Here is an 11564-nt window from a genome sequence, read left to right as displayed (position 1 = left end):
GGCACATCTGTTTTCAGCATTGATAAACAATTATCATATTAGAATGATTTCTGAAGGATCATGTGACACTATAGACTGTAGTAATGACTGCTGAAAATTCAGCTTTACCAGCATAGGAATGAATTACATTTTATTGTATTCTGATCAAATTAATTTGGTGAGCATAAGAGACTTCTTTCAAAAACATTTTAAAAGTTACCAAATGACTCCTTCATTCATTTAGATATAAAGCTCATGTGACATTTTACATGCAAATTATAAATGAACGTTAAGGAGATTATCACAGAGAATGTAATCACGCCTCTTTAGCTTGTTGACCTTGGACAGTATTTCAGATTAAAACTTTCAATATGACTAATAGGTATGCCAGCATAATTCATAATGTGATAATAAGGATAAAGGGAAAGGGAAATTGATTCTTAATTTCAGAGGTGGCTGTAGGCTACTGTAACTCCAGATAGATAGATAGATAGATAGATAGATAGATAGATAGATAGATAGATAGATAGATAGATAGATAGATAGATAGATAGATAGATAGATAGATAGATAGATAGAGCCTCTCTAATGACGTATGTGGTGTGATACAATGAGGCGTGAGTTGTGTGAGACGTGTCTGTGGTCTTGTCAGTGCTTTCAGATCAGTTGTACAGCTTCATATCTCTGTGCTGTGGTCTCTCAGCTCTGATTTGACCGTGAAGAGCTGGTAACACGAAACTGAGAGAGTTGCAATAGTTAAGGCTGTCGTGTTCATTGAACTTAATGGTTTTGATCAGAACACGGGGGAAACGCGTGTGTGTGAATCAGAGGGAGGAGATGCTGAACACTCAGACTCGCACACATATTGATCATTTAAAAGAGATCCTCACACCTACAGCGAGATCCTGCACTTCTCCCACAGAGACGATGCTTGTTCAGGGATGAGAAAAGCTTTATCGCAGGTCTCGGTTCCGAGCAGAAGTTGTGGCTTTCTTCGGTAAGTTTGTCGATTTTGGCTCTGATAGTAAGTTGTTTGGGCTTGTAAAGTGATGTTTGTGTTCTTCCAGCACACTGGGTTAAATGTTCACATGACGTTCAGTTGTATACACCTGCCAAAAAACATCGTTCATTCTCGCAGTCATCATCTAGAGAACATTTGAACCTGCGTCGTAGAATGTTTATGTTTTATTATTTGACTTTTGCTGCATTTGTTGCATATCTGCATCTTAAACCAGTCTAAACTGGTGTACTCGTCTTAGCTGGTGTCCTTGACTGGTCCGTTAGTTTAACAGGTCATTTGCGTACTTTTTAGGTGGTAAAGCTAGTTTCAATATTTCTTCCCCAATTTGAATGTAAATTCATATGAGAAATTATTCAAACAGTCTTAAAAGCTTCCGAATCTTCTACAATATGGTTACATAAAGGAATTTTTTTTTGTATAAAAATATTTGTTAGAAACTATGGTTCCCATGGTAATTTGTTGTCAATACCTAATATTAAAACATAGTCTTATTATAAATATACCTCAACACTTTAAAGTTATTTTTGATCTTTCTTTTCTTCATGATGTTTATAGTGTCACTTTAATTAGTGTTGCTAATGATGTCTACATTGCTTCTATATGCGTTTTTCTGATTTATGCTGAACAGCTGCTGTATGGTTAATAATAGATCCACTTTGTTTATGGCTCTTTCTGGAATTTTTCTGAGCCTGTGCTCTGTGGAATCTTTGTAAGGAAACTGAGGCCACTCTAATTGGATGAATTTCCACTTGGAAGGAGCGCACAGATTAGCTGCATGAAGAGACACATGCAGATTGAGATAAAAACACTATTACAATCTTTTATAATAAATAACAGATGATTTAAAATAAGTTTTCCTGTGTATTTTTCTCTCACGTGTGTATTCTCGCTCATTTGTTATCAATAAATGCAATAATCTTTTGTCCTATAGGGAAAAAAAAAGTTTTTGAAAGTTTTAAAAGAAAGATTCTGACATGAAATGTTGAAAAATCGTGTCAGATACTGCACTGCTCTTAAGTCAAATAAGTAAATCTTTGACACTGACCATGGAACTCTTTGTACAGATGGTCAGAAGCACAAGATGCTCCTTGGATAATTTAAAATCAAGCTGGATCTTCTAATCATCATGGTATATATTTAGTTTATCATCATTATGTGATGATAAGGATGGAAATTGATTTTAATTTTTAATTTCAGAGGTGAATTATTTACCTGTACTGATGCTGTATGCGGCACAAATGCTCCTCCCATTAAAGCAAAAGAGAGACAAACCAAATAATAATTCTGAAATTCAAAATCTTATTGAAATTATTATGCAGTAAATCAGTGCTGGGTCATAATAAGTACTCTTCATTATGCAATGCATGTAATGTATGTCAGATTCCAAAAATAAAATACTTTACATTACATTACATTTTAAAATGCCTATTATCAGTTTACAGTTACTTTTTTGTTGATTACATAATTACTTATTATTTTCATAATTATTTTCATTCACAAAGCCCTTTTTAGAAAAACCCTGACATAATGTAATATTTAATCCAGTTTATGTTGATAACAAAAAATCTATGTAATAAATTAATTAGGGCACAAGTAATCTAAAAGTACTCAAATAGATTAATCTATTTTGATTATATAACAAAAATGTAATCTGACCACAGTTTGTAAGTAATCTACACAGCACAGCAAACATAATTGCAAAATAGAAGCATTTTTAACCCATGGTTTTATATATGCTCTCTTTTTTGTTCCTTTAAGGAGGTGTGTGTCGTCTTGCTCATGCAATAACAGTATCATGGCAGCCTTCAAGGGTGTGTGGACTCAGGAATTCTGGCGAGCGGTTTCGGGGGAGTTTTTAGCCATGATGATATTTGTACTGCTCAGTTTGGGATCCACTATCAACTGGGCAGCAACACAGGAAACCCCTCTGCCTGCCGACCTCGTCCTCATCTCTCTCTGCTTTGGTTTATCCATTGCAACCCTGGTCCAGTGTTTTGGGCACATCAGCGGTGCCCACATTAACCCGGCCATCACTGCGGCAATGGTTGCTACACGGAAGCTGAGTCTGGCAAAGGGTGTGTTTTATTTGTTGGCACAGTGTCTGGGGGCAGTGGTGGGGGCGGCTATCTTGTACGGAGTGACACCAGCATCCGTGAGAGGAGGAATGGGAGTGACTTCTGTGAGTATGTTTAATTACAGGGATAGATTCTCCAAAAATGACAAATCTGTCATTAATTACTCACCATTTGTCATTTCTTTCTTCCTGTGGCACACAAAAGTCAGTAGGGTCCAGTGTTGATTTGGAACCCGTTAACTTTTATTGTATCAGACAAACATCAAAACATCTTCTTTTGTGTTCCACAGCAGGAAAAGTCATATAGAATGACATGAGGGTGAGTAAATTATGACAGAATTTTAATTTATGGGTGAACTATCCCTTTTAAGACACTTTATTAGTAGCTTTACATATAATTAAACTCATTAGTAAAGCACTCAATAGCCCAAATTAAGCATGTCACATTAGTAAGACCCCTAAAAATTTTAATTGGTTGGGCCCTCCAGGAGGAGAATTGAAAAACACTGTGCCGAGCAAGCAGTCGATGAAATTCCCTCTACACATAACTCACTATCACCTCCTGCAGGTCAATGCTGAAATCTCCACTGGTCATGCAATTGTGATAGAGCTCATAATCACTTTTGAGCTCGTCTTCACTGTCTTTGCCACCTGTGACCCCAAACGCAACGATCTCAAAGGTTCAGCAGCCCTGGCTATTGGACTGTCAGTGTGCATCGGCCATCTGTTTGCTGTGAGTATTTTCTGATTTGCACCATTAGAAAACAGTTGTGGAAAAGTGCATTGCTATACATTTCAGTTGCTTTCCAAGGCATGTTTCTAGTGAGCACTTTCTAACTATATGGAGATAATATTTTCAGTCCTCCACTGTCAAGCACATTTTTAAGCAGTACTTGAAGATCTTTATCCTATAAAGATTAGCCTCTTGAGGTGTATATGCTTAGTTCTCCTTTGGAGAATTAGTAGCCTAGCTACAATCCCAAGTGATGGTGTTATTTCCATGCCAATAGTCTCAGCAGAATCCGCAGATGAGGTGTTTATATGAAAGCTCATTTGTGTTGCTAAGGATGTTGGCATGAGAGCGGGATGCCCTCTACGTGCCCTCATGTATTTAGGCCTGGCACTGGTACAAACACTATTTAAGACCCTTTAGAGCAGATTTATGATTTAAAAAGGCAAACCACTGTCACTCAGCTCACTCATTCTTCCTGTGTTGTTATGCTTCATCTTCTCTCATGCAGTTTCTTTACATTTCCGATTGGCAAAATGGACATTTCTGAAAAAATATAATATTGCTTCTTGCAGGTTTTGCAAGATTTTTAATGAAATCTCCAGTGAACACATGCATGTTCATGACTTATCATGCGTTTTAGTTGCATCACATTTTTTTTATTGGAAACACCATCATTTTGCAATAGTTTTTTCATCAACATTTTTAAAATATCATACAAGTTTTTCACAAATCTGTAATTTACAGTATACCCGGCTAGTGTTAACACAGGCAAATGTGAGATACATATTTTCTGAAATAACATTCTCACTTTATTGAGAGACAGGACCTGCACCAAGTGCGCTACCAAGCAAGTTTACTAGAAATGCCATACATATGGAGCTGGTTATGATGCAAATGTCAAAATGTATTAGTTTACAAAAACATGGTAAAATATTAATTAGTAATCTGCCCCATAATCATAATTTGTCCAAAAAGAGATGAAAGTTGTTAGTGTTTTACTGGAAGTAGTGTTCATTTCAGCTGGAAACTGCAATGAATTAGAAGTACTTTTTGGAGTTTTGGCATGTTTTTCCATTGTTTCAAAATACATGTAAGTTCATAAAAGTGTAACAAGTTTTGTGTGTTTGTTTCAGATCCCGTACACTGGAGCCAGTATGAATCCAGCTCGCTCTTTTGGGCCTGCTGTCATCATGGCAAAATGGCAGGACCATTGGGTAAGTTCTACACAATATCTTCTGCATGTACTGTAGATAAACCATGCTCATTAATTTCTTGCTCATTCCTACAGTGATATTTATGTGCATAAAGATTGAAGGTCACCATGCCCTTTAGAACTGTGGTTCATAAAAGTGAAACTGAAAAAAATTTGACTCAGTGCCAAAACTTATTTAAGAATAACATTTTGGTTTTGTTTTACTTTTGCAAAGAAAAATAATTTTTGGAACAACAAAGTGTTTCTCTCTGACCGACCACAGACCTTTTGCATAAAGCTTGAAATACTGGCTAACTTAATTTTGAATATAGTGTATCTTAACAATTCTAGAACTGCACTATAATCTCGATCCTGCTGTTGTACTGAATATCAGAAAGGTTGTGACTGTCAGCACCCAGTGCATATACTGCAGCTCTTTTGCTTGTGGGTTTAAATGTCATTCTGCTTGAAATATTGCACAGCAGTCAGAGGCCAGACAGATGTGGCATTCAAAATACACCGGTACATGACACTGGCTGTGGTGTGTTCCCTACACGCACATATGAGTGTTATGTATCATCATGAGTGGCGCATCTGAGTGACTGCAGCTGTCATCAAGTTTGATACAGGGTCTTGTCACTGGCGCTGTAACATTAGAAAGGTCAAAACATTTCTTTCATGCGGTGTTTACCGCACTTACAGCGGGCTACACACGGTGCCCTTTTCAAAGTGTTGGTGTGAGTTTCATCGATGAAAGATTTTAGAGATTCTGAATAAAAGAAATACATCAGGGTAAAGCCACATGAAGGCTAATGTGGTACTGTCACACTAATGAGCTGCTGCTGATCATTATACTGTATATATTAAAGTTTGGAAATAATGAGACAAACAAAGTGGACAGAATTTTTGGGCACAGGTTTTGCGCTGCGCTGTCCAGGGTGGTGAAAGGTAAACATATCTGTCCTGTGCTATGCAGTGAGTCACACCCACTTCTATTTCTGTCATGGCACAGTTTAGAAGTCGATATCCTGGTTAACACTGATAACATGCCTATATTAGACATATAATAGGATACATAAGAGCAGGACAGATTATTTACTGGGCTGAAATTGTAGGAAAGGAAAGGAAAGGAAAGGAAAGGCACTTTATACTGTAATATTTACAAAATAATGCTGAGATTTAAACAAAATAATAATAATAATAATACACAGTGGAAATCAAGTCTGAGTGAAACATTTTCTGTCTTCTTAATTTTAATTTAATACAATTTTCATTACATTTATTATAATATAACAATAATAATTTGAGTGAAAAGTTTGCATATTTAACAGAAATTTAATTTAAATTAATTAATTTAGAACATTTGAATATTATATATTGGTGCAGAATCTTTACTATTTCTTAATAATTTTACATTTATATAATAACATAATAGAAAATAACATTTTATTCAAAATTTACAATTTGAGTGAAAAGTTTATTTCATTCAATTCATTCATTAAAGTTATAAATTCATAAAAACTCAATCTTAAATATTACGAATTTGTGCAGAATCTTAAATATTATAAGTCATATTAATAATAACATTTCTTTCTCACAAGTTGAGTGAAACGGTTAATTCATTCATCTATTCATTATAAAAATAACAATAATATATAAAGTATATAATAATAATAATATAATATATAATATAATTATGAATAGAGAAATCTTAAATATTATATACTGGAGCATAATTATAAATATATCTTATTAATTTTACATCATAACATTTCTTTGGTTATTTATATTCTAAAGCTCACAATTTCAGTGAACATTTTTAATTTCATTTTATTTAAAAGAAATTATTAAAAGAAATCTTAAATATTATATATAGTGCAGAATCTGAAATATTTGTTATTCATTTAACATCATATTTAATTTTTTTTAATCCTTAAACTCACAATTTGAATAAAAAATGATAATGAATTAATTGAACTGTATTCAATTAAACACAATTATTAAAAGAAAACCTAAATATGCTCTGAATCATAACATTTCTCAACCTTTTTTTTCAAAATATTAAAACAATTAATAACTAATAAATTACATTTAAGGATCCTAATGATCCTAAAAATCCTAATTATATACTAGTACAGATTTTGAGCTATTTTTATTACATTATTTTATTTTTTATTCTACATAAATTAGATAAATTAATGGTTTTGAATGTCATCTCAAAGTTTCAGACCTCACCGTGTTTTTGAACAAGAGTTATTGTTTTTTTTTTTATCTCTCTCTCAGGTGTACTGGGTGGGCCCTTTAATAGGGGGCATCCTGGCTGCAGCTGTGTACGAATATCTATTCTGTCCCGACCCTGACCTGAAGCGCCGCTATGCTGACGTCCTCTCCAAGAGCCCCTTCCAAATCGACCCGTATCAAGTGGTGGACACAGATTCGTACCCCAGCGATCAAGCTCAGCTCATGGCCAAGCAGGCAGCGATCAGAGTGCTGGACCTGGAGAGGACACAGAAGAAGGAGAGGGAGTCTGCTGGAGAGGTGCTGTCGTCGGTATGACTAGTGAGAGGCACTGAGGAGGAACAGCACAACACTTACAGCATTAATGAGCTCAAAGAGACAGATCTGATCTAGAGTCACACTGTGTGTTTGTGCACAGATCCTCTACGGAATGACTCACAACACTTGACTTTAATCGTTAAGAACGAGCTACGAATCGCCTAATGGTCTCACTTAAAATGCTCTTCCTTGTAAGCCAGTCACAGGCCATAGATCTCATATCCGATAGAATCCACTTTGAAGATTTTAGTCAGTCACTGAACATCCTTTAGCAGATGCACCTCATCAACTACTGAATCGATAACTAAATGGAATTCTCACATCTAAGCAAATGTAACGCTTTTGTTTGGTCTTCGGGTTATTACCTGGCAATCAGGGTTGAGATTAGATCATCACCATAATAATGCAGATCATTTTCCTTCTCAGTGCACTCTCTATGAATTAACCCCTTCTGTCCCCATCTTCTCCCTTTTAAATCTAATGTTGCTTAGAGTATTTCTATAGCTTTTTTTTCTTTAAGGTTATGAATGTTGTATCTTTCGATGCTGCTGTCAGAAATCTGTACAAATGCAATCCCTGAATGAGTTTTATTTTCTATTTGAATTGAAAAGGCATGATTTGTCTGCTTATGATTTTAGTTTTGTCTTCACCTTCTCCCATTGAAATCTAATGTTGTATTGAGTATTTTTATATTTTATGTCTGTCTTTAAGGCTATTCAAGTAATTTTTTTTAGCCCAAAATGCATAATTTGTCCACCTGTGATTTTACTTGTTAAAATCACTCGTACTGTGTCCTTCCACCTTTACTTATTCTCATACTCTCGAGAAAACATGTAATCAATGTGTTATGTTTTGGATTAATTTTTCTTTTAGGTTCAGACGTTTTTTTTTTGTTTGTTTGTCTTTTGAGACAATCAAGCATAATCACTGTCTCAGTTCTTTCATATTAATAGCAAACCTGTTATAAAAGTATGTAATTTTAGGCTTATTATTTAACTAATGTGTTGGATACTTAAAGTTATCATGTTTATATCATGTATATACATTTTTCCATAATTATTTGAAAATGTATTATATTATATTATATTATATTATATTATATTATATTATATTATATTATATTATATTATATTATATTATATTATATTATATTATATTATATTATATTATATTATATTATATTATATTATATTATATTATATTATATTATATTATATTATATTATATTATAGAAAAGTAACTGGAATGTCTTATGGAAGTTAAAAAGTAAAGAGCTTCTATAATTCTTGTTTGTGTTTCCATGTCTTTACCAGCAGAGGGCTGCACATCCTTAAATTGCGTCGTTAGCCTGAAACTCCAGTAATGCTGAAGTACATTTGTTCATGTTAGTGAGATGTTGTTCCATGGAGCGTTTAGCTCCTCTCTTCTCTGGTGATTGATCAAACCAAGACTGTGTTGTAGAATGCAGAAAAAAAATATTTTTGTTTGAATTATTTTAATAATGTTTGATGTTAAGACTTGAGGCAAAAAAATCCTAGAAAATTATGTTAAAGTCATGGGAATTTCTGTTTAATATAATTTGTTTAAAATTTGTTGGCAATAATTAGTTCTTTATATTTGCAACCTTCTTTATTTTTTAACTCCTTTTTCCCAAATGACTGGGAAAATCACGGATAGATCCTGTGAATCCATTGGTTAAAAAGTGCAGGAATCTTGTGTGTGTGTGTGTGTGTGTGTGTGTGTGTGTGTGTGTGTGTGTGTGTGTGTGTGTGTGTGTGTGTGTGTGTGTGTGTGTGTGTGTGTGTATATAAATCAGAATGGGAGGGAGTGAGGAAGAGTGTGCACCGTTTATATTTTTATTTATAATTAAGAAGGTGGTTAATCCCAAGGCTTTTGACTGTAACAGAGGCAGTTCCCCCGTTCTTCAATCCCTCCCTCAGCTATTTATGGAAATTTAAATCTTAATTGCTCCACTTAAATTAATTGGAGACAGAAAAAAACTCAGCAGTTAGTCTGTTCAAATATTTATTTTCCAATGTGACTAGAAAGGAGATTCTCCATCATAACGCACATCGAAAGCTACCCAAACTACTGACTAGCAGCTTCAAAGCCTTTTGGACTGAGTGTGCACTAATCCAACTTCACAGACTCACAAGTCATCACAGATATTAAACACCAAAACAAGTGATGGAAATTGAAAAGCAGAGTCAGTCATTTAGGCCAGTGCACACGTAAGAACACACACACAAATATACATGTGTACGCACACACATGCACAAAAGTCTGATGCAGTGACAGTTGAAGCCAGGGTTTGAGGCTAAACACAATAAACTATCTGACAATGAATATTCATGCCTGCTCACACGGTGATTTAGTGTAATACTAAGCAGCCCAATGAATATTCCTGGAGACAAATTAAATTGGGCTTTGTGTGGAAGGTTGTCTACATCTTCAAGAATGACACTCTGATCTTCCTGATTGTATACACAAACCCTGGGTTTAAGTCTTAAGACTTAATTTTAGCCCAAATACAGAGGCCTTCTTCTGCTAAACTTGCTGGCCTTTTTTAAAAGTCTCTTTGAGTGACTGAAATCATAAATATAAGAAAAAACGCATAAAATAACATTGTCAGGGCCAGGCTCAAGTCCTGAAAATGTTGTTACCTGATTACATTATTTATTTATGTTTAGCTTTCTGTCTCTGGACATGTCACCTCAACTGAACTTATGTGTCATGTAACAAAATAATTTTTATTTGACCTTGTGGACTGAAAATAAAACACTAATATTGTCTGTTTCACTAATAGGCTGTTTATACCAAATTTTAAATGCCGTTTAACTGATAATTGTCAAATAGGTCCATTCAACGTGTTTATTCCTAATTTTAAAAGCGTTAAAATGTAATCGATAGCTGCTGTGCTTTTATCAGCATTTTAAAATGGCTTGGAGTGCGGCTTAGCCGATCAGAATTGCAATCCGTTTTATAATTAAAGTTTTAAAATGACGAAAAACATTGCCATTTTCATTCTCACCTTATCATGTCGACTTCCGGGATTTATATTCTTGCAAATACACACACATTCACGCAAACACTGATTCGCAGTCGCGCGCGCGCGCGCATACATGCATCCCACAAGCAAACACCATGCGGAAATTCCGAGAAATAGCCCTTACTTAGGGAATTTTGAATTTTGAATGAGCATTTAACACTTTCACCCTCTTAATAATTTATACAATAAACAGGAGTCTAAGTCACTTCCTTAATAATTTAGACATAAGCTAATGTTGATTTATTCAGCAGGGCTAGTGCCAGCAGGAGACCCGGAGGAGCTGAAATGTGTATTAAAGTAGGACAGAGGCAGCCGGCGCCATAATAACATTTGGATAATTTTATTATGGCTCACGGCTCAGTTCATTTTCCCTTCTGCTCGCTGCATGAAATTGTTTGATTCTCACAGTGCCTGGAGTGAACAGAGAAGGTGCCACACGCGCACATAAACATATGCAAACACACTTTTTTCGCGCAGTTCGCCGCACACCTACTCCCTCATACCTACTCTCTCTTTGCCACTCGTTCCTGACACACACACGTTCAAATCTCCCTCAAACACTCAGAAATGTTTCTCGTGGCTCTGCCTGACACGCAGAGAACAGGCAGATAAATGATGTGTCTCATTAACGGAGACGCGGAAGAGTGGCAGCAATTCCAATGAGAATGGACTGAGATTAATACCCTCTATCATCCCTTTTTCTGTCAGAGATAGACAGCAAGAATTGGAGAGTGAGGACAAATAAGAAAAGAAAAAGAAGGAAAGAAAGGTTCATGCATTTGTTTAACTAAAGATAAGATGCTGATGGTACCTAAAGTCTGTCTCCAGACTGGAACAGTGGAGTCAGTCTTAATGCTCTGGCCTCGGGGTTGTCTGTGTGTGCGCGCGCGTGTGTGTGTGTGTGTGTGTGTGTAGGACGATTTGAAATGTCCTGTTGTCATTCACTCTCCTACCATCTTT

At 35.3% G+C, this 11564-nt stretch overlaps 1 protein-coding gene across 1 annotated transcript; it reads left to right on the top strand.

Annotated features, from left to right (window-relative positions):
• The first annotated feature begins 781 nt into the window (after window positions 1-781).
• Window positions 782-8398, top strand: aqp4 (aquaporin 4). Its single transcript, XM_059513048.1, has 5 exons — window positions 782-976; window positions 2759-3179; window positions 3643-3807; window positions 4941-5021; window positions 7283-8398. Exons 1-5 carry the CDS (start codon window positions 921-923, stop codon window positions 7553-7555), a joined length of 996 nt encoding a protein of 331 aa, XP_059369031.1. The 5' UTR covers window positions 782-920; the 3' UTR covers window positions 7556-8398.
• Window positions 8399-11564: the final 3166 nt, after the last annotated feature.

This window comes from Carassius carassius, chromosome 27 (assembly GCF_963082965.1).
Source record: "Carassius carassius chromosome 27, fCarCar2.1, whole genome shotgun sequence".
Classification (NCBI taxonomy): Eukaryota; Metazoa; Chordata; class Actinopteri; order Cypriniformes; family Cyprinidae; genus Carassius; species Carassius carassius.
The sequence above is the reverse complement of the archived record's forward strand: the minus strand, read 5'-3'. Positions and strand labels throughout refer to the sequence as shown.

What these genes read in the sequence shown, in the direction of transcription:
- aqp4 (XM_059513048.1), top strand. Translation starts at nt 921, where the DNA reads ATGAGAAAAGCTTTATCGCAGGTCTCGGTTCCGAGCAGAAGTTGTGGC. An exon ending in GAGGAATGGGAGTGACTTCT is followed by an intron (nt 3,180 to 3,642) that starts GTGAGTATGTTT and finishes CACCTCCTGCAG; the next exon opens with GTCAATGCTGAAATCTCCAC. An exon ending in CAAAATGGCAGGACCATTGG is followed by an intron (nt 5,022 to 7,282) that starts GTAAGTTCTACA and finishes TCTCTCTCTCAG; the next exon opens with GTGTACTGGGTGGGCCCTTT.